Below are 24,645 nucleotides of genomic sequence, written 5' to 3' on the forward strand. Positions count from 1 at the left end.
CACAATAATAAAAGCATAAACAGTGAACCTTAAGGAGTGAATAAAGCGTGACAAGGCTATCAATCGAAAAGGTGCCTATGATACATGGTGGCAGAGTCACTAGATGGCTTAGGAGAAACCAGAGGAGTCCAAAGAGCACACCCTTAATTCCGAAAGCAATAAAGAAAAGCAAGTATAGGTAATTTGTGCACAGGAGCAAGTGCCAAGGAACCTGGTGAGACACTGAAGGCTTGGGGAAGGGAACCCTGAGGCGTGGCAAGTTTATATGTGTTGTGTTGGGATTGGAGTATCAGGACCCCCTTTTGTTTGGATTGTGGTATTTGAAACTTGGAGAAGGGAACCCCAAGAGTGACTCTGAAACATATTGCTTTGAACAGGAGAAAGTTAAACTTCAAGGCTAATTTTCAGGGAACTTTCTTCTACTTGGGGCAGGAGAGTTGAGAGGAAGCTGTGAGCTGGAAGAAGCTCCGATCTTTATGTTGAACAGTGTTTATTTTGACTTTGACGTCCGTACACATTTGCTTGTTCTAGTTGTGAGGGCAAGAATAGGTTTTGGACACAAACAGACTATTACGTTCAACCTTTGACTCAGACTTTCCTTTGTTTTGTTGAGGAAGGGAAATTCAACCTTAGCATAGGGCAACTTAGGCCTTCAATCATTCTGACATTTAAGTTAATAAATATCTTTTGTTTGGACTTTAAGTCTGTTGTCTGTGTCTGTGTCTTGCTTCATGATGTTTTCACAGACCCGTAATGGGTGGACTATGTGGTTTGACAACTGCGCCTAGACCAAGTGACCACACTTGAAAAGAGCCAAGGAAAGCAAATGTAAAAGAAGCTTGTTTTTTGCCACCTTACTTGGGAATGAGAAATACAGAAAGAGAGCAATCTTTGTGAACTATTGAAAAGCCTGGATGATTAAGCAATTGAATTGGAACTGTTTTGAAAGCCAAGTGATTTGAACTGATTGTTGTTTTGACGCTGGAAGAGCTGACTTCTTGGGGAAGGGAACCCCAGGACGTTGTGAACTGTGTTGAACTCTTTGGGAAGGGAACCCGGAGGCCTGTTTGGAACTGTTCAGAACTTGGGTAAGGGGAAGCTGATAATAAGCCAGGAGCTGGAAGAAGCTCAGAACTTTGTTTTCAACACTATTTCTTTTGCTGCTGACATCCCTACACATTGTATCTATTTAGTTGTGAGGGCAATTATAGGGTTTGGACACAGTTGAAATTACAGTCACAGGGCCTCATTACGAGTATGGAGGTAGCCATGGTGCTATTAGCGCCATGGCTGCCTCCATACCGGGCTCCAATACCGGGTTCCTGCAATGAGGAATTACCGGGTCATTCCGACATTTGAGGACCCGGTAATTTCTCCTTGCAGGAACCCATCCCCATTCCCATTTGAGCCCCCATAGGGCTCAATGGGAATGGGGAGGGAGGTAATAACGGGCACATTACGAATGGCCCGTTATTAGCTCCCTCTTCCCCTCGCGGGACCCGGAAAGGACGTCTGGTTTCACCAGACGTCTGTTCCGGGCCCCGCAAAGGGAACCACGTAATAGGTGCTCCCGTAATGAAGGGTGCCGGTCCCGTACCGGCACCCTTCATTACGGGAGCGCCACCCTTGTAATGAGGCCCACAGAGTAACCTTAGTTTTTTTTAGGTAGGGAAATCCCACCTTAGCATAGAGCAAGTTAGGCCTTACTCCATCGGGACATTGAAGTAAAATAAAACATTTACTTAGAAAATTGAATTTGTTGTCTGTGTCTTACTTCATGATGCCTTCACAGGAGATGGACTCGGTATGCACCTGAGGAGGTTAGCACTAGTGATTTAGCTCTTTCCTGTATTTGTCCATGGATCGCAATTAAGCTATAACCGGGAATTTCAGGGCATCCATTGGAATAACTAAAAAAAAATAAAAAAATGTGGTTGGCTCTAGAATTTGGAATCAACCTTGCTGAGCTCTATTGTTCCTCGTGCATTGGGGTGGAATTCATGAGTCGCAAGATCACAGGAGTTGTTTGAGGTTTAGCCAAAACCCCAATTGTTGAGTAGAAGGCGGGGGGTGTTCTCCTGGCTATCTTGATTTTGTACTTTAAAGAGATTAATCTTTCACACTGGTTTTTGTGATACAATCTCATTTTTATTTGTGCAAGCGGTAGGTTTGTCTTCAATTTGTTGGTATACATATAGTACATCTGGGGCTCTGACATCCCCTTTTGTCAGCCGACGCGTGTTTCGACCCGTGGGTCTTTATCAAGACTGATACGTATTCAAAACCATGTGAGGTGAGCAATTGTGACCTAATTGTGACATACATTATTCCATTAGTGTACAGTGAGTGGTGTTGGGGTGAGGTGGCATGTTTAAAATTGAAGGATACATGTCCATTTTGGTACAAAAAGAATTTATCATTGCATTGGCAGCCAATATTAAGCAGAGGGAGAAAGGAAGGAAGGAGAAAAAACTTTAGCAAAAGGTTTGGTTTGACCAATTGACCTACTTAAAACAAAACCAAACCTTTTGGACTATTTCAGTCCTTGCTGAATGATGAGCCCAGGATCTACTGCAGGGATCTCCAGACCTTTGGACTACGACTTCCATGATCCCTCACCATTGATAATGCAGGCTAAGTCTAAGCGGACTTATAGTCCAAACCATGTGACGTGCCAAAGGTTGCAGATCTTTGCTCTATTTTAACTCCGGTAATAAAGCAATTTACTATGTTTCTATGATTGTGTTAACATTTACATTTCCTTTCTTTTGATGTGTTTCACATTATGAACTTTGTAAATAAATCTACATTTCAAAACTTGTAATTGTTTGCAATGCCTTTGCTTACTAATGAGTCACATTAAAAATGGGGCTTTTATATCGTGTTTCATGCCAGAGTCCAGACTCTAAGCATGGGACCATGTTTGAAACCTGTACTGCTTGGCCTTGTACTGCTTCCAAGAGAAGCATGTTGCCTCAAAAGCATCCTCCCCGACCTACTAGTGCCCACATTAAGCTCTTTTTCATGTTTATCCCTGTGAGAGACACACAGTGAGTGTGATTGTATGGTGTTTTACAAAACCGATTAACTGTCGTGTTCGACGGTCAAGCAGAGTAAGGAAAGTGAGACACAGCACTCCCCGAATAGAGATATGCCCTCCACATGGAGTGTGGCTTGGGTTTAGAATGATTGTGTCTCATGCAAGTAACTCTGCTACCCTGTGCAACTCCTCTTCCCGTGTACGTCACCCTCTGCGTCCACTTGCAAGGCCCTGCCAATCGCGCCTCCCTTGATGCACGTCATCACAACACAACCTCAGCTTTGTCGCGGCACTGCCTGAACTTGTTGATGAGCAGGAACAGAGTGTAAGAGGAGATTTCTGTAGGAGCACCTTCTCAATTGTATGCATGCATGTATGTATGTATGCATTTATGTATGTATGACATTTGTAAAGCACCAACCAAGCAGGGAAGCAACAGGGTGCTGTACTAAGTGGACACCACCAGGCGGTTAAAAGTTTATCACTAAACAGCCCGACAAACGTAAGCAGTTGCATGCCTGTGAGCTCACTTGCCATTTTCTCTCCTTCATTTAGTTTCATTTCATTTTGCATTTGTATAGCGCCTTTCAACATGGGTATGCTCCCAACGCGCTGTAGGTTGAAAGGTGGCACCGAAGTCCAAAGTATGGGAAAGTTAGGAGGTGCAAGTAGGAGCGTGTGCATAATCGCTATTAAAGGTTATGGGGGCTTGGGCGAGTCCCTGCTAGCCACCCATGCCTAACTGGCATGTGTATGGGTGGGGAGATGTACACTATTGAAATAAGATTAAGATAGGGGGGTGAAAGGATAGTCAGTTATGTGCGTAGCTACATTTCCAATTATTGTCATGAAAAGTAGTTACATTCTTAAGGCAGATGTGTTGTGCAAAGTGTCATTCGAGTTGTACGTGAAAGCAGGTGCGTGCGGGAGTGTGGCCACGACGTTGGCTAATTCTAAAAGCGCAGAATGTGAGAGGAAAAATGCATTGGTTATAATCAAATGAAAAGCTAAAATTAGTACATTCGGCACAATTCTAAGCCATGTGACTTGATAAATTAGGGTGGATATATTCTGCATGCTTCATGCTATCATTAAGTGGCTACATTCAAGACCCCACTTAATCGTAAAGGCAGCATTCTGCCAACACCTGCATTCCCTGTAGTGGAACACATTCTACAATCCCCTGGAATCCATAACTTGGTCGCCCTCATGGACTCGACTAAAGGGCAGCACCCTGGTCAACTGCACAACCCTTCCAAGTGCTCTACATTGGCTATCACAGGAGAGCTTCTGGTGCAAAGTCTACACGCTGTGCAATGCAATGACTGCCCTCACCCAAATCTTCTGAAAGCAGCACCTAGGTTGCCCTCCTGAATTATTCCGAGTGCAGCACAATGGCCACCCGCCGAAGTCTTCTAAGTGTAACATGTTTGCTACCTTAATGGATATTCACAGAGGAAAAAACCTTGGCTACACTTACACCTATAAAAAATTTAAGAGCACGACCAATGAACACCTCTCTAATGATGGGGTTCAACACATTGCCCATCCCCAAAATAAATCTAAGTGCAGTACATTGCCTACCCCCAAAATCCATCCAAGTGAAATAAATTGCCCGCCGCCAAAATCCATCTAAGTGCAATACAATGGTTACCCCCAAAAGAACAACGCATTGCCAAGCCCCCAAAATCCATCTAAGTGCAACACATTGCCCACCCTCAAAATCCACCTAAGTGCAACACATTGCACACCCCCAAAATCCATCCAAGTGCATTACACTGCCTACCCCCAAAATCCATCTAAGTGCAATACATTACCTGCGCTCAAAGTTCATGCGAGACAGGGACCACCTCCACGAGTCCTCCAAGCGCAATACCCTGGTCGCTCTCGCAATGGTTCTAAGATTTACAACTAGGCTAACTTTGTTATACTTCCCAGTGTCATTCTCTGCCTCCTCGGTCCTTTAGAGTTCAACACATAGACTAACAGGTGAGTGGACAGCGTAGGCCAACATTGTGCTAGGAGCGAATGGAAGCAATGTAAATGTGGCAGGGTTCTACTGGAGCAAACCCGTCCCTTACTCACCCGTCCAAGTGCCTCACAAGTCACTTGTGGATACCATGTTTAGTTCCATTCCCAACATGATTAATGAGTTCAAACTTTCTCCCTGAGAATCCATGCTAATGTGATGACCAAATACCCTCTTCTACCCCCAGTAAGGTTATTTTCTTGCTGGGAGAGTGGGTGTGGGAAAGCTTTGTGTTATGTGCAGTAAATTGACTCCTTTAGGGTCCATTACGAACCACACACCAGAGTGAAGAATTTGGTTATCACTTCTTTTTTGTGGACAGATTAAGACCAGGGCAACATTTAGGCTGCAATGCGGTGAAGGTGTCGGAGGTGGGTGGCAATGATAAACTGATGATGACATTGTACGATTCTACTACAGGGGTTGTGGGCACAATTCGGGGAGAAAGAGAATAGTTTGAGCCTGCATGGTTGCTCATTATGTGGCCCTGCAGAAGTTTTAGACTTCAACTCCCATTATCCCTAGCCAGCAGAGCCAATGGTGATGGATCAGGGGAGGTAAATTCCCAAAAAACATCTGGAAATCCAAATGTTTCAGACCCCTTCCCTAGTGAATACCGATAGCAGATTCAATAAGTGCTAAGATCAGTCCGCAGCATTCTGGGATTTCTGGAGGTCTTGGAGATTGTAAATGTCAAACCCGGTATGGAGTTTCTCTGTAGTCCAGGCACAAATTGACTGGGCATTAGTGAACATGCAGGGTGGCTCTCCTCTGGCATGAACAGGAAGAGACGGAAGGATTGTTTTGAAAACTTTTACCTGCAAGAAGGATCTGCTGACCACCTAACTGATTTGGTGGTGGATGCTCAAATGATTTTGAGGTCTGGAGCAACCAAAGCGTCTCCCCTGGCTACAAGTGGGTCCGCGACTAATATTCAGAATTCTCTGTCTGGTTTTCAATAGCATCAGTGTTACAACCCTACACACCTTACCTGCAGAACAAAATCCCTTGATACTCCCTTTCCCAACCACTCTGATATTATGATGCCAGACTCCTAGAAGTGGCAAGCCTTCAAATGCAAAAGCAGGGAAGAAAAAGGGTTTTGTTTTTATGCCTACAACCCATAACTCTGGAACACCTAGCAATTCTCACTGAGGACCAGTCTATTTCTCATGTAATTCTGGGGCTCGCTCAATATCACCTTTTTCTGAACCCCACTTCAAGAGAGCTCATCTCAACCTTCTGCCCCTGCCACTGTTGCCGAACTCCCTGCATCATTCAAGGGTAAGCACTACAACCCACGCTCCTATCACCTTCTCCATTCTGCTGATGCGCCATCTCCTTGCCCTTTTCCACCCCGTCTTGTATCGGCACTTATTCCATAAAGTGCAACTACTGCCTCAGCACCATATTGTGATATTCAACAGAAGCTCTGTAGCATTCAATACTATGTTTGACAGGCAGGACAACCAAGGGGCACTGTAACCATTGCTCCACATTTTGAATTCCGAGTGCCAAGAAGCAATTCATTTTGTAATTGGGTCCACTACAAAACAAACAAACATAACAAGGTGCAAAATCTGAACTTTCCACAAGCCGATGGCAAGTGATAATTGACTCTTGGCAAGTAAGAAACTGTGGGCTGTGTGTATGTATACAATTGAGGTGGCTAGTGTTTTTTTATGACTGGCATGTAGATAGCTACTTGAAATGTTGACCCCTGAAATCAACATTCACTTGGCAAGGGTGGGGAAGGACACAGGCCAGAAAGATCCTCAGAGAATCATTATATTGCAGAATATAAGACTTCTGTTCTTGGTGACGCAGGACCCTTGAGGAAACGTGCTGTGCAGAATGAATACACACGTGTGGAGTGTCCCTTGGTGACATTACTGCATTGTGTTTAATGAGATTTTCTCCTGCAAAGATGCCACTGTATCACAGCACAAAACCCAAGTTTATATCACCAGAAAGGGAGCAACATTTAGAACGAAGGTGGCGGGACAGAGCAAAAAGGGGCCATTCTCATTGACAAGGCAGCACAGGTGGGCGGGTTCCAATTCCTAAATAGGGCTAAACAAAAACTGGGGGACTGAAGAAAGAACATCAGAACCAAAAGTCCAATGAACCTCAGCAGATAGGTAAGAGTATTCCAAAGTTAGTAAAAGCTTACCTGAGTTCAGACGCCAGGATCTGAATGAGGCGACTCTGGGGTACTGGAGAGAGAAGGTCAAGGACGAGGTGAGAGCACAAGAGGGAGAAGCCAAGAAAGCTGAGAAGCACACAGGAAAGCTTGATTGAGGAAACCCCTAGGAGGTATAGAATAGAACCCACCATAGGTTAGAAACCCACATGAAATGCTTCATGCTTATGAACCCTTTAAGCAGGGAGAGCAGACCCCTGGATTAGAGGTGCGATGAGAACCCCACAGAAAAGAAGCAGAAGATATGTAAGGAGTTGAAAAATGTGTAGCGTTGCTCATCGGCATTATGAATTTAAGAAATCAATAGTGAACATTTTGTTCTATCTGGGAGAACAGAACGTTGCTACGGCCACCTGTTATTAATGAAGCATAGATAATGTGTTTGTCCATACAAAATTACAAACATGCCTGTGGTGTCCAGAAAAGGTGGAATGCCAGAGGAACGGGCATGTGAAACCAGAGTCTTTAGAAGCCCACCAAGCACGTTAAGGACTTTCCAAAGTGGGGGACCAGCTCATGTGGGGTGCAAAGGGTAAGGTCCAGTTGGGTTGGTTTGAGGGTATTGGAGCCAAGGACTATGAGGAAATCACAGAGTAATGAGAAACCACGGAGATTGGGTTAAGAACTTGCATAATTATATAATGAACAACCTTCCCCCAATGAGGATCCACTTGGAAAAATGCACAATGAGTTGGAAGAGACACCACAAAAAGTTAGAAACACATGCAAGAACGCTGCAATGACTAAACCACTGAGGGTTTACGCTCTATTTGTTAAAGGTTTAGCACAGCAAAACTATGTACTTCATTATAGCTGTACTTTTGAGGATTACACATTTGACAGCCTAGAATTCCTAATCAAAGTCAAAGCACAGGATACTTGATATGCGCTCCTAGTCCATACTCCTCCTTCCTCCATACTGCGGGGAGATCATTTGCGCCACACAAGGTGACAGGAACACCTTTGTCAGGCCTAGTATTGTTCCTTAAAAGCCAAATGCACAAGAGCAAGACAGAATGACCCACTCACAAGACACCCATTTCACAGTATGCCCATTGGTATCCCATCCATTGAGTTATTACTTATCCATCTACACCACGTTTAAAGTTCTAAATAGAGAACATCAAGTGTCAGTAGGGATGCCATGCTGACTACAGGGTAGGAGCATGAGTGCAAATTACTATTACATTAAGCAGACATAGTAAAAAGACTCCCAATCACGGGAGTGATTGGGGGTCTTTTTGACTGTTTCTAGGCTTAATGTAATCGTTTTCATAGCCCAAATTGCACACATTTGTATGGATGAAAAGATATTCAGAGTGCACTTTTTATAAGTGATAAACTTTATACCTTGTTCAAAATATTCTTTTCGGCTAATTGCCCCTATTTTTAGCTGTGCAAAGTCCAGAGTAGGTGTCATAGTTCCGGATTTCAGTAGGTCATCTCAGTTGGTAGGTTTTCTGAATAGGATGTTACATTTTCAATACGCCATATTTGTATTTGTTAGCATGGTTTCCACAAACCCTGTGCATGCCCGAATATCGAGTTTTGTTTGTGTAATCACACTGGTCTGAATCTGCACATGCGTGTCCCATATCCGCAATTGAATGTTTCTGTCCTCTGTATTCCCGTGTGGTCGTGTGCTTTTGAATTAGACTCAATTCAGGATGTTGTCCCAGTGCTTATATCTGATGGTGAATAACTCAGCACCTGTATTCCAGATAAGTACGTGTTGGTGTGTTTTTCTTCTTTTCTGCGCACACCAAAGTAAACCAGATAATAATGCTCGAGTACGTTTTGGCGATGAACTATATATTATCTGTGCGCATGATAGAATAGATGCGACACATGCGTTTTCCATAATTGTGGACATGTTCATATTAATCCAGTTCACGGTCGTGTGTGTGTGTGTGTGTGTGTGTGTGTGTGTGTGTTTTTGTGTGAGGAGCCTTTAGGGACCTATTGACCACTCTTCCATCCCAGTACTGCAAACTGTAAAAACCCTGAGAGTCTACCTCGACTCGGACCTCTCAATGAACAGGCAGGTCAATGCCATTGCCTCAACTTCGGCATATCATTCCAAACTCATCAATGCTCTAAGACCATACCTCTCAAAGCCTAACTGCCTTACCATTGCAAGAGCAATAATCAGATCAAGATTAGACTATTGTAATGCCCTCTTCCTAGAAACTTCCAATAAAAACCTCTCTAAACTAACGCCCTTAGGGCAGCCACGGGCATCTCCAAAAGGGAACACATCTCCGACACAAGAAAACAAGTCCATTGGCTCCCCATCAAAGAGAGGGTAGCCTTCAAAGCCCTGGCCATAACACACAAATTCTTCCACAACCAGGCACCCCAATACTTGGTGCAAAGGGTTGTTAAGCAAGAACCCACGAGACCCACCAGAACAGCCTATGCTCACAGGATATAAATCCAGGAGAGCGTGAGCAAGAGGATACAGCTTTCCAGTTCTGGCAGTAACACACTGGAATGCCCTCCCTCCACACGCCAGGAACACTGTATCTCACGTAGCATTCAGGAAACTAATAAAAACCCTGCTGTTCACCTGAGCCATCCATCAGCGTGCCTGACTGATGCTCTCTCTAACTACCAGCTATTGCATTCTCCTGTACCAATGTTTCCACTTGCAACTAAGGCAACACTGTTTTTCAAGCTCAATATAACCAAGAGCTATTTATATTTGCGTAACTAAGCTAAATATGTTCATATATAAGACAATCTTTGCAACAGCGCTTCGATGCCTGCGGGCTGCTCGTGCGAGCGCTTTACAAATACAAATAAATAAATACTTCAGCATTTTCAACCTATATTTCTGTTACAAAAAAAAAAACATAAAATGCTCAAAAGTATACATGATACAATGAAGCATATATATCTCTTAGTAAATTGCATATATCATAGGAGGAAATGTGTATATAATATAAGGAAACAAATAATATTGCATGGTGAATACGCGATATCAGACTGAAAAACTCTATGTTATAGAATGAAAACATACTAATAAAGGACACTATTTGATCATAATCTAAGTGTTGTTATCACTACTGAAAATATAATTTGCCTTGAAAATATTATATTAAATAATGAAAACAATTCTGCATATTTAAATACTTATGTGGATAAAACTTGTTCTGAAAAAACAAAACAAACGTTTACTGACTGAATCCTGTATGGCATAGAATGAAAAAGTATATACTTCTGACTGAAAGCAAACACACGTTTCTACTGAAGGAATTGCATATGTAGAATAAAACCGTCCATTTTCATATAGCAAGAGCATTAGTGTCATGATCCTTTGGAACATGGCAGCCCCGCTGTAACTTTTCAGAAGCAGAGATAAGTTTTATTTTACTGTGTCAAGTAGCCCACACCCCTCCTATGCACTCCAATTGCTGCTCAAAGAATCCTTCCTAATTCAGAAGTCTCCACATATCCCTGGTCAGTTGCACCTAGGCAACACAGCTGCAAGGAGTGGGAAAATGGCTCCTATATGCACTGAGGTGTTTACTAACAGACCTGAGCCTCTGAAGCGCCTCCACCGCTGGGACAGAATTCCTTTCATAGCAGGAGACCTACTTACTGTACGCTCCAGCCCTACCAACCTCTCAGAAGCACAACCTAAATGGATGCTTCACTGAGTGTGGGCCTGTTTCCTGCGTATTTCTGCCCCTCCGTATACCCCCGATTGGATCTTCATTTTTTGGCAGGTAGGATTCACGGGTGGAGTGATATTTTGCTTTCCCATGAATGACTCACGTATACACGCGAACATTTGGATTTGTCTAACCTGAGATTTATCTTATTAACAAGCGCAGATAGTCATGCGTTTTTAACAAACTGAAGTTGTAACCTCCGTGCTGCTCAGCCAGGGACAGACCTTCAACTACACCAGCTCAGCGACACCATGTGCAGCTCAGTTTATATATTTGCAGGGTAACCATTTCTTAAAGGTACACTATGGTTGCAGGGAAAATCAGATTATCTTGAAGCGTTTAATGGGTAATGATACAGCAGGTTTTTGAGCCAAGACCAACAATAAATTTGCCAATGTGAGGCCCAAAATGGTATGTCCTGTTATAGAAGAGACCTGGTTGGAGAATCTTACATATAAATATTCTTATCCAGAGGGGTTACTCTGGGAGATCGCGCGTCAACAGGGGATATAGCTCAAGGGGATTGCCCGTGGGAAGAGGAGGATATTCTTTGGGCAACAGCAAGAGCTAAGGCCTCCAGGGCACCTGGGCCGGATGGCCCCGCCCCCGTTACCATCAAAAGAGCTCCGGATTTATGGCTTCCTCTTTTAAAGGCTTTGTTTACCAACATATATAGGATGCATGTTATTCCATACCTCCTCTGATATAAGCAATCAAAGTAAACCAGCACATTATAGGACTATAGCTTTACTGGATGTGGAGAGCAAAACATTTTGCTCACTTCTGTTATTAGATCTTAACACCATTTTCTCTAAATCAGGTGCAATTTCTCCATTCCAAGTGGGTTTTAGACAGCAAATGGGGACGGCACTGAATGCAACCATCTTGGCGCACTTGCAAGCCTCTGTAAGGAAGGGTTCAAACGAATCTCTATATATGGCATCTATTGAGCTAACTAGTGCTTTTGACCGGGTTGAGAGATCTACCCTATGGAATAAGTTATAGCATCTCCATGTGCCCCTTAAACTAGTTCAGCTGATAACGTGTATGAACTCTGGTACGACCAGGAAGCTGAAGGAGAGGGAAGATTTTCTTGTCTAAATCCCTTCACTACATCGGTGGGATTTAAAAAGGGGTGTCTTGGCCCCAAATCTTTTCAATGCTTATGTTAGTGACATCAACCTTCTCTGGAAGAACAGAAACATTTTTCTGGCAAACCCAGATAATTAGAAGTTACACTGGCTTGCCTTTGCCGATGACCTGGTCTTCTTTGATAAGCCGGCCATTGGTCTTTTCAGCGAAGGCTCACCTTGTTCTTTCATTATGCTTGTGCTAATAACTTATTGGTCAACAGGGAGAAAAATAAAATCATAATTTTTACTACTAGGAAAAGGACCAGGACATGTACTGAGAAATTGGCGAACAAAAGATCGATAGCATGTCTTCTATGAGATACTTGGGCTACAATCTGACAAATACCAATTCGATGACCGGATGGAAACAATCTGTAAGCGGTAAGGCCCAGCTTCTAGTTTCCCAGTTGAAGAGGCGTTATGGCCAGTTATGTAAATGTACCATTTTACCATTAATACAATTCTACTTGGCCAACATCTAACCGATCCTGCTGTATGGGTTGGATATGTCCGACATGAACATAGGCCTTTTTCTTCACAAGATACAGGGACAGATATGGAAGCAAATTTTTGGTCTGTCCTCGGCTGTTCCTAATTCCATCCTTAGACATGAATTGGGGCAAATTACTTTGCAGGCAAGATTTTTGTGAAGACAGCTGTCTTGCTATGCAAAGATAATTTCCCCCCGTTAAATTTTATGTTGAACTGAAGAAAATCATGGGGGATGGATCGGTAGCGACCACTGATGCCTTAAAGATCAAAATGACAAATCTCTTAGACCGGATTGACTCAAGTGATGAACTGGTATCACGTTCTGCCAGTGCTAAGCAGAAATTCTTTAGACAGGACTGGTCAGAAACTATGGACCAATTAAGTACGTATAGCTCTCATAGAGAATACGCGAAATTCCTTTTAAAAAAGGATGAATTACCTAAGTACTTACAACGTTGTCCCTGTAACAAAATGCAGAATATGTACCTTTGCTTTTGCCTAAACCAGATGCCCACGCTGGAACGTACAGGATCATGTAAAACCCACAAACAACCAATGCGTGATTGTCGCTTATGTGGAGCTCTGGAAATGCCAGAGACACTGACACACTTGGTTACTGCTTGTCCAACTTTGATTAACGACACCGCAAATTTTTTTAAGGATAAGACTCCAGCGGGACATGTTTTGGTCTTTCCTTATGTGGGGAGAAAACATTTAGATGATGTTAGCATTGTGTAGATTTCTTCAGGAGATCTTTGTATTAATAAAGACCAGAGGAGCGATTTTTTCCTGAACTGTAATTTATAGGATGTTCATGATGTATGCAATTGTTCTTAATAGGTATTTCTTTCTTTTTTATCCTATATATAATTTTGTTTTTCTTTTTTCTTTCCTTGGCATTTTTACTTTTTTTCATTGCATTGATTATTTTAATGGTTGTGAAAAGTTTACTTTAAAACAAAATCACAATAAATAAAAAAATAAAAGTTGTCTACTTTGTGAATTGAAGTTCGCTACAGCCCATGATTGAGGTTTCTAATATATGCATATTTAAAGTGGCGTCATGTCCAAAAATTACTGCCATAGATACTGACAACCAAGATAATGCCATGCTTTTGAACGGTTGCTTCGCCAGCAAACATCTTATTAAATCCTATCAGTTTAACCACAATGTATATTCTAGAAGTTAGCTGAGTAACACTCTTGCAATTTACATATCTTGTCCGAGATGTGTGATTACAGGGAAGTAGCTTAGCTTCCTAAAAAAACACGCTGCCAAACTATCATTTTTTAACAAAACGTACGAAGATCTGAACGCAATACTCTGACCTTCATAAATCTTATTATTTGTGCCAGACTGACCATTTAGGTTCTTTTTTCCCCAGGTGAAATCAGCAGTGTAAAAAAAATAAACAGGCCACAAATGCAAATCTGCTCTAAATTAATGGGAAAAAAACGTTCAAGTTAATGTCAATAGTGGAAGCATAGCACAGTCTATGTAATTACAATGTAATGAGTTCATTAGTTTTAAATAAAAGCTGTTGATTTCTTCAGGGAGACATTAGGTATACTTCTGAATTTTACAGCCTGCATAGATTTCCTGAAGCCAGTCGTCTCAAGCAACTTAATCACAGTGTGGGTGGTGGGCTGTACAGCAGACACTTTTCGCTTGGAAGTACTAATTATGTTCATGAGACGGTATGGGACATACAGAACATGCATCCTTTATTTTTCGTTTGGGCTATTAGGTGGCGTTGAAAGCGCTACCTTTAAGCCAAAACTATTGTCAGTGAAATAAGAGCTTTAAGAAAAGAGCTTCAGATATGGGCTTTGAATGAGTGTCTGTAATGCTTTATAATGGAGATGACATTTGAGGAGGGATACACATATGTTCAGTTATTGAATCGCTCCCATTCCCTGCCCCTACCCATGCTAATTCCTATGGCTATCCCCACCCATTGCTGCCTCCGTCTGCTCAAAACTCCTCCACATGGTAACTCTTTGAGCTGCACATAGGAGGTATGCACCATCGAACGTTACGTGTAAGTCACGTGACGAGGACGGCAAAGCCCAAACTGTTGGCGTTGCCAATGCTTGTTTAACAATGTTGGGAATTCGTGTTTTTGTAATAAAGAGGTTTTCCTTTGTTATAGTTAACATTGATGTTTGTTAGCATATATGGCCTTCCTCCTCTAGTATTATATGTGGTCTCTGCAGCCAACATACAAATGCCTGGGGAGGTGAATCTCTCCACCATCAAGACTCTCCCCTTTGAAATTCCTTACTCCTCTAGCTCAGACTCGAATCGGATTGCTTGTTTCAGGAAGAACATTCATTGATTGTATTTTGGATAGCCTAAGTTCCTTCATAGCAGAAACAGTCTCACCCTATACAATCGTTCCCAAGCTGCCCGCCTCGCTATCCCCAACTCTGTCCTCCGAAGTGGCACTGCTTCATAAAGCGTGTTACCAAAATAAAAAAAAAATAATAATAAAAATAACTGCAATGGTTCCAACGCTGGTACAGATGTGACCTCTGCTTTTCTGTTGAAGATAATCAGAAATAAAAGCAAACAAAATGGCATGTCCGTGTAATAGTGGCAGGTATGCAAAAGCAAAGGAAATACCCAGAATTGCAAAAACTATTCACAAAACGGACAACAATGGGACTGTCAGTTGCTCCCATGAAACACTCCCCATCTTTTCTGTGACTGGGTACTGTCCTACTCTAACCCCCAGACCGAGCATATGTGTGGGCAAGGGTTTGAACAGGGCAGGGGTTGTACATTATTTTTGTGTGGAGTGTACGATATGGAGATATGAAGAGTATCTGGAGATTATTGAAGATATTTGCGTCGCAATGAGGACAGGGATATTCATTCTTTTGGCAGGGTCGGATTGGCCCCTCTGCATTTTGGCCCGGCCAAAATCGTCCCTGGGGAGTCGGGGACGGTTTCTGGCCATTCCTGGGCCGATTTGGAAAAAAAGAAACATTTGGGAAAACATTTCACTTTTTTTTCTCCAAAAAACACCTGCAACGGCATAATTCATCAAAGCAAGGTAACACATGTTACATTGCTTTGATGATTGATTACATGCATGATGTGTGCGTCATAAATTATGATACATGCATCATTCACATGCTGCTGCAGCATTCAAAGTTGAGGGGCCGGGGCTGCCACCGCCAGCTGTCACCGTGCCACCACTCCAAGGGGCACAGTGCCCCCTGGAGAGGATGTGCTGTTGTATTTGTGATAAATATGTATTAGTGGTATTAGTGATAAACAACCAATTTTAGAGTAGACTAAGCAACCACTTCGGACTATGTATTTTGCCTTTCGCAAGTTGCAGTGATAGCATGTTTTTTTTCCTGCCGTTGTCTCTGTTACGATTATCAGAAGACATTCCATCTCGGTGTCCTCGGTCACTTGACAAAATCCTTGTGTCTAAAAGCTTCTGTACAGTGTAGAAATATTTGACCATAGCACATCAAGTGGTCATTGACTTCATTGTGCCACAATTAATGCTTTGTTGTAGCGTGTCTATCTTTCCCATCTCCCTGAGATGCTGTTCATGATGTTTGTTTGCATGTATGAGGTAACAAGTGCTCAGAGTATGGTATGTTCTGTGAGTGCGCCGATTTCCCTATTTTGCCAACCTCTGAAGCCTGAAAGTAGATGCATGCAAGCTTGACATGCGGCCAACTTTGCACCAGACCTGCAGATGAACTTAACTGGTCTGCTGTTAAATCTCAGTTACCAGTTAAATGGTATCCACTACAGAATAATTACTAATTTTACTATAGCTGATATGATAGCTCTGTGGGTTGAGCGCTCACTGCTGCGATGTGTGTGTGATCTGAAGGTTTGAATCCCAGCAAGGCCATCTCAGCCTTTCATCCTTCTTAGGTCAATAAATGAGTACCAACAGAGGTTGGGTGATATTGTATGCATATTTGTTCTATAAAAAAGAGCTTAAGCGTAAGTCCTATACAATAACATATTATCATTTGGCCTTGGACGTCTGCTTGGCTTCACAGTAATTTGACAATATGGATCTATACACACAGATATTAATGATACATATGGTGATCCATTCTTGTGATCCATTCTTGTATAAAATGTATATCACATTAGTGAAATCATAACTTATTTTTCGTAGTGTACTTAGGAACAATGCTATTTGATGGCGCTTCCTGTTTCGTCCAGGGGTGAAAGGTCGTGTTTCATCACATCCCGCGATGTCACTTTGGGGTGGGGTCAAATGACATCACTTCTGGTGATGTCATCAGAGGTCAAGGGTCATGAGGCGAGGGGTGGGCCACTTTTTCTTGTTCCCAGTCCGACCCTGTATTTTGGGAGTATTACTGAATACCTTTTTGACACTATGCAGATGCTGCGTGCATATTCCAGCAATCTCAGCACCACAGCACACCAGAACAGACGGTAGCTCATTCTGGGAAAAAAATATGAACAAACCAGTTTGGAGCGATAACAGAACCTGTGCTGTGTTTATGGGTTCTGGTCAATACATTGCATTTGTATGCAATGGAGGAGCCAGTGGGGCAGGTTACCTCCAAACCCACTCTCAGACAGCTCCTCAGTGACTGGTGTTCACGTGGCGTGCAGGTTGTTATCCGCAGTATGCTAAACAACCAACTTGCTGGAGTGTCCCATGTGTTCAGATCCTTCCAGGGCCCATTAGTGCTGTCAGAGTTTGTTCCTGCCTGGCAGGACTGGAAACAGGAAGAAAAGGTAATAAGTTGCATTTGTACTGTATGTGCGCGTGTTGAATGTAATTCATGGAGAGGGAGAGGGAGAGGGAGAGGGAGAGAGGGGGAGAGGGAGAGAGAGGGAGAGAGAGAGAGAGAGAGAGAGAGAGAGAGAGAGAGAGAGAGAGAGAGAGAGAGAGTGTATATATATATATATATATATATATATATATATATATATATATATGCATGTTTATGTTAGTATCGCAGTGAGTGTGTGTGCTCTTCTGAGTGTCTGGGCATTAGTGTGGGAGGGATTGCATGCATGGGTTTGCCAGGCTGGGAATGGAATAGCACTAGCGATGTTATTTATTGTGGGATCAGCTTCATAAAGGGGATTTACAGTGACTATTTCTGGCCTATGTGGTGTATGCCCCTTTAAGCAACCGTGACGCAGTAGGTCACAAGGCCGAAGGGAATAAAAAGAAAATCTACCATGCTGCGCGGATAGAAGCACGCGGACCTGTTCACACAGTAACACTGTCTCCATGTGCTTTTTTGGAGGGTGGTTAGGCCTCAACCTGGGCGAGGTCCTACCCCACCACATTTGCGAGGAGGCGGTTGGTGCGTTGGATCAACTCCATGTGGCTGTGAACCCGCTGTTGCTCCTTCGGGGACCGATTGCATTCACCCATACCGCGTGCCATTCGCCGTTGGAGCCCCTCTATCGGTGCTCAGCGACGGCTGCACGATAACTGTAAGTACCAGCCAGGCCCTCACAAGCACCCGGCCCTCACCATCCCAGGGCCCCCGGCAGTGTGATATCGCACATCTACTCACCCAAACCTCCCACGCGACCCACAGGCTCAGTGCATGGGGAGAGAGAAAAACAACTTTTTTCTCTCCATTGGATATGTGAAAGTACAATACCCAATCTTAGCTGCCCCCACATCCAATGCACGCCAGAAAGGCACTCATAAGCAGCAGCTGCCCACGCATTTAGGGGCACATTCTGATTGGAATAATTCCATTAATACTATGAAAACAACATGGAAACCTACAAACATCGCAGCTCCCACCAGGAGTGCTTGGGCGACCTTCACCTGGTTGCAAGGTGACAAGTTTCAAATGGTGACCCACACTAGGACACTAACCAAAGACAAATCGAATACACATTCAATACACAAGGGTTGCAGCTCTTGCATAGAGTGCTTGTGCACCCTGCCGTCCGAGGCCCAGGTGTGTGTAGTAGAACGAGACTGGTAACACAACCAAGCCAATAAGAGCTTTTTCCCGTGCGATCGCACTTAAACACCAAAGATGGCAGGCGATGCTGGAGGCACCCCTGTGGGTGCCAGGGTGCAATGCCCACAAGTGTATCTCAGACCCCTACAAGAATTTGACGTCTCCGGAGCCCCATCAGCCCTAGGCCCCAAATGGTCCGCCTTGGTATGTTACTAGCTGGGACGGGGCAGACAATGATGATACGAAGAAATCGGTCATGCTCTATTCAGCTGGCCCTACCATCTGCAACATTTTCGAGACTCTACGACCTGTCGACAGGACATTTAATGCAGCCAAAACTGCACTAGAAGAATATTTTGCACCCATGGCAAATCTTGACTATAAGAGGTCCCTTATGACGAACACTTTGCAGAGAAATGGGGAATCCCTCAACGCCTATCATTGCAGACTGCGACGGATGGCTACGGCATGTGCATCGCCAGATGAGGAACACGAAATGCGTCAGCAACTAAGCCAAGGATGTTCAAGCTAAGGTGGCAAATACTGCAAGAACCAGCCATTACATTAATCTAAATCCTAGAACTTGTGTGCTCCCACGAATTGGCAGATGTCAGAGCGGATTCGATGTGTGCCGCCATGAAGTCGGTTAAGCTGGAAGAAGCCTGTGCTGTACGTTGACAACAGTTCCGCAAGACAGACAGACGTATTCTGTGGAACAAGAGCGAGGGGCATGAAAATGAAATAACACAGTGCCCCAACTCTCGCTATGACCTGCCCCATTCCATCGATTGCCCGGCGAAAGGTCACACATGCAGGAGATGTGGCATAACAAACCATTTTGCCAGAGTATGCCGTGCACCAGCACCGTCGACACACTTGCAACGACAAGCGGGATCAAGACAGTCATCTCAGAGGCAAATATGAAAGGTGGCAGTAGTGGAACAGACACCCTCTGAACGATGAGCAGCCCACAGAGGAGGAGACAGATGAAGGAGGCGTGTTCATCTCTAGCGTATCTGAGCTAAGAGCCTCAAAATGATGCCAGCCAAAATGTACAATCCACGTCTGCAATTCTCAGATTCCTGTGCTGATTGACCCTGGGGCGTCAGTAAGCGTCACGGCAGAAGAACATTACCACGGACTGATGAATGCCCCACCCCTAAAAGAGACACAGGTACGGATATATACGTTTGGGGCGAAGGGGCCACTGCCGCGGGAAGGAGTCTTCATTGCACACGTTCGACATGAGAACACCGCCATCAGGGAGCGATTCTTCGTCACCAAAGTGAGCAAAGTCACATTACTTGGGTGCATCGCTGCAGAGGTTCTACACATCGTGGACTTTGCATTTGAGGTATATTTCAGGGCATTCAATCCCTACTGACCAAACATGCACAGGTATTCACAGGCATAGGAAAATTCACAGTTGACCCAGTTCGCCTACACATTGATCCAACTGTACAACCAACAGCATTAAAGCACAGGTGAGTGCCATTCCATCTAAGGGCAATAGTAGATTAAAGAACTTGAGAACCTAATCAACATGGACATAACTGAGGAGGTAGAAGGACCGACTCCATGGATCTCCCCGATCGTAATTGCCAGCAAACCTAGACAACCAGACTCCATTTACATATGTGTGGATATGTGCCTCCCAAATAGAGCCGTTAAAAGGGAACAGCACATCACCCCAACGCTCAATGACATTCTAGCAGACCTATAAGGTGTTAAGTTCTTCTCCACGCTGGACTTAAGATCAGGCTATCACCAGTTGGTGTTGGGCCCTGCTTTCCCACTACATCGCCATGTTTACCACACATCGCAGGCTGTATAGATATAAGTGTCTCAATGTTGGCATTTCTTCAGCCACAGAGGTGTTTCAAAACACAATCCTCGGTGCACTGGCAGGGCTGAAGGGGGGGATCAAAATAAGTGATGACATCTTGGTATACTCCAGCTCAGATCAAGAACATTAGGAAAGGCTGGGGAAGGTACTGGGACATATCCAACAGCTAGGTCTTACACTGTATGAGGGGAAATGCGTGTTCTTACAAGAAAAGGGCAAATTCTTTGGCTTCGTGTTTCAAGAGAATGGAATTTCCCCCGATCCTACAAAGGTAAAAGACATCCAGGCAGTTGGACCCCCTTCTAATGCTTCGGAGGTACGCAGCTTTCTTGGTATGGTCACGTACTGCGGGCGATTCATATGTAACCTGGCCACCCTGTCTGAGCCATTTTGCAATCTCACCAGAAAAGACTGCAATTGGAAATAGACCGCCCTGAAACAAAGCACCTTAGAGGAGATCAAGAATGCGCTCACAGCAAAGGATGCCATGGCATTCTTTGACCTGAATAGAAAGGCAGAAATCATTGTGTATGCCAGCCCATTTGATCTTGGGGCTGTGCTTACACAGCCTGATGAGTGAAGGAATGTCAGTGCTGTCGCATTTGTGAGTAGAGCCCTCTCGTCTATAGAACAGAGATACTTACATATAGAGCGTGAAGCGTTAGCTGTACTCTGGGGCTGCACACATTTACGCCTCTATGTATATGGCAAATCGGTGACAGTAATAAACCAGCATCAGCACCTTCTCCCGATCATGATTGGCTCATCTTCCAAACCCGCAGCGAGGATCGAGAGGTGGCTACTCGCCTTATAGGAATATGACCATGACCTTGTGTACTGCCCAGGGAATGCCAACGCTGCAGACTACCTGTTCCAGCACCCTGTAGAGTCAAAGGACCGAGAAGAAGACAATGATGAGAAAGGGACAGAGGAATTTCTGCACACCTTGACGTTGGCGGCAACGCCCGTATCAATGTCTCTACAGGAAATACAGGAAGCATCAGAAAACGACAAGTGTTTACGGCTGTTACAGTCAGCCAGAACACGAGGGGAATGGAAACATACGCACACAGGACGCAAAGAGAGTGCTTGAGCAAATGTGGTGTGTAGAGAGCGAACTAACATTCATGGACAATGGATTGGTCCTGAGAGGGCCAAGGATTGTGAACCCCTCTAGTCTAGTGCCATGAGTGCTGGAATTAGCACAAAGAGGACATCAAGGAGTGGCCAAAACCAAGGCCGGACACCGAATGAAGGTCTGGTTCCCAGGTCTCGAGGACAAAGTGGAAGAATTCATACACACTCGTGTGTGGTGTCAAGCAGCACTGCCCCACCAGAGAGAACCCTACATAGAATCCATGGCCCGGAGCCTCATCCCCTGGGGAACAGTTCACATGGACTTTGGATCCACTTGCCGAGATACCCACTTCATAGTCCTAGTAAACCAATGGTTGAGATATCCAAAAGTGGAATTTGAAGGGTCCACCTCACTTGAAGATGTAGTACAAGTTCTAGAAAAGGCGTTTGCCACCCACGGGCTCCCTGATGAAATCTGCACAGACAATGGCCCGCCATTGCAGAGCAGAGGGTTCTCAGAGTATCTCCAAGGCCTGGGAAAACAGAACCAAAAGATACTGCCAATATGGCCCAGACCGAATGCTGAGACAGAAAAAATGATGAGGACCCTCAACAAAGTATTCTGCATTGCACATGGACAGGGTGAATGCGAACGACGAGCCCCATACCAGTTTTTATCAGAATATTGCACTCTGCACTGCTCGACCGGGGTACCACCTGCTTAGGCCCTCTTCCAGCGATGCCCAAGGGGTACTGTTACCGGACCATTCAAGCCACAGTCCTGGAATAAATTGATGAAGAGCTGCTGCTCAAACGAAGAAGAAAAGCAAATGAGAAGGAAAACATCATGAGGGGATTGCAAGAACAACATCTAGAAGTAGGAGACAAGGTGCTTGTACACACCAGACACCCGAAAGGCAAAATGTACCTGCCCCATGAGCCTACCTCGATGGAACTGGTGGACACAAAAGGAACAATGGTCACTGCCTCAGATGGTCAAGCCACAGTAACAAGAAATACCAGCTTCTGCCAAAGAATGGAGAGGTCGACAAGGGAAGAAAGTGATGAAAGGATGGATGTCCAGTCCTCGGAGAATGGATTCCCAGTGATGGCCAGGATTTAAAAGTGAAAGATCTGACAAAGAGGAACCAATGTCGAGCGGCGATGAAGATGGCCTAGCATATCAAGGCTTGGGGCGCGAAAGGCACTACCCTGCAAGAGAACACTGCGGGCAGCCAGAGAACCTGAAAGACTTTGAAGTTAATCTCCCATGAGGGACGCATGTTGTCATTTAGAATGCAGTTTTTCATCATAAATGAGTTCTTGTTGTGGACTACTGGCTACCACCTGTTGTGGACCAAAGTTACTTATGAAAAAGGAGGAGTGTGGTGCATGCCCCTTTAAGCGTCCCTGGCAGAGTACGTCACGAGGCAGAAGGGAATAAAAGGAAGCCTCCCATGCTGCACGGATAGCAAGCACGGGGACCCTTTGACACAGTAACACTGGGCCTCATTATAAGTGTGCCTATCCGGAAACAGCGGTGCCGGTAAGCTTACCAGCACCGCTGTTTCCGAACCGTTACATTACAGGTTTGGCTGCCGGAGCCACTGTGCCTGACAGGACTGACCCTGCCGGGCACAGCGGCCACGGTAGACAAGCCGCCACGGAAGCACAGGCACCGTTAACAACCGTGCTAGTGCTTCCATGGGCCCCATTCCGATGGGAATAAGGACTAACGATTTGCCGGCGCCTGACTTCCCGGACCGCCGGGGTTGTAATCCCGCGGTGTTCTCGGAAGTCAGACGCAGGTAAATCATTACGGGTCCAGCGGCAACCTGCCAGTAGCACCGGCACGGTTACCGCCGGACCCGTAATGAGGCCCACTGTCTCTGAGTGCTTTATTGACTGTGGGTAGGCCTTAACCTGGGCAAGGTCCTACCCCACCACAACATATATAAATTGTAGCTGCAGCCTTTTCAAAATCCCAAACAAAGTTGTAGTGTCTTTCTTTGGCGCCTGACTCCTTATTTCTTTGTCTCGATTTCTGAGTGTATGCTGTGTGGGGTCTGGCGCTGATGGAAAACCTAGCAGTGGGGCTTTTTTGACTCCCTCCACAATGGAACAGAACCAGAAAATGCAAGCTTTGATTCAGAACACTTCCCTCGTGTTCCAGTTCCATCATTACTCCGGGTTTTAACTGGTTAACATTAGTCACAAAATTGATGTATACATTATATATATGCATTTAAAAACATAAATATTTTTAACTATTACAAGAAAATAAACTTCTTTGACTTGATCAATTAAAAGCTAACCCCATTCCCTTCCCTGCGTTTAGTGTAGGTTAAATCTGAACTTTTATATAAAGACGCAGCCACAGAAACCAAATCACTCTGCTGATTTTGTCGACCTCGGAAGGTTGAAGAACAGGAGCTGCCCCGCTGAGATGTGAACTTGTGATCGGCAAGTTGATGTTGCTTACTGATTTCTGCAAAAGTCAATTTTCTGCAACAGGTGCATTATCAAACCGATCTACCTTGCTGGTAGCTACAACAAGCTACATTTGTCCACCGAGCTCGCTTTTAAAGACTGCCATACTATCTTGCGGTTTCGACGTGTTATTAAATCTTCTGGGAAAATATCTTTGATTCATAAAAGTTAAAGTTAAAATGTTGTAAAAGGCACAGAAACCTCCCGTTTCTCACCAAATAGCCTGACGATGGCTTCGCCGATGCCCTTAGTGCCCCCGGTGACGATAGCGACCCTATCCCGGTAGCGGAGGGATGTTTCTGGTGCAGGTACAGTCGCCATAGTCGTGCTCTTTTTGTCTGGGGTTGTCAGTTGCTGTCAGGTGCTTCCTATGCTGAGCCATCAACCCCAGTCACGCTGCAAACATCTGACCAGAAAGGGAACTGACAACACACCGTCTGGGCATGCTCACCCTAAACGAGGCTGCTGGGGAATGTAGTTTTCAAAACAACATTGCAAATTCATTGATGGTATTAGGTTTACTTACGCGGATCGCGTCTTGTCAATAATGCCACTAAATGGCGGGCCCGGAAGAGGCAACACTTTAGGCAGCACAAACGTGCACAAATCTACCCGATGGGTGGAGGAGCAGCTTGTGCATATGCACATTAATTAAATAGTGAGAAGCAGGTCTTGTTGTGATTTCTGAATTTTCTTGTTATTG

General features: G+C 44.5%; 1 protein-coding gene across 3 annotated transcripts in view; it reads right to left on the reverse strand.

Annotated features, from left to right (window-relative positions):
- The window catches only part of HSD17B14 (hydroxysteroid 17-beta dehydrogenase 14), a 228,854-nt gene extending 204,418 nt beyond the window's left edge, over positions 1–24,436 (reverse strand). The window contains exon 1 of one of the 3 annotated variants that reach the window (XM_069637075.1): positions 24,158–24,436. In XM_069637075.1, coding sequence (XP_069493176.1) covers positions 24,158–24,263 — 106 coding nt within the window. In that variant the 5' untranslated portion in view covers positions 24,264–24,436. The remainder of the gene's footprint in view (positions 1–24,157) is intronic. The other 2 variants (XM_069637065.1, XM_069637058.1) reach the window with 2 other exon arrangements.
- Positions 24,437–24,645: the final 209 nt, after the last annotated feature.

This window comes from Ambystoma mexicanum, chromosome 1q (genome assembly GCF_040938575.1).
Source record: "Ambystoma mexicanum isolate Mex_15411 chromosome 1q, UKY_AmexF1_1, whole genome shotgun sequence".
NCBI lineage: Eukaryota > Metazoa > Chordata > Amphibia > Caudata > Ambystomatidae > Ambystoma > Ambystoma mexicanum.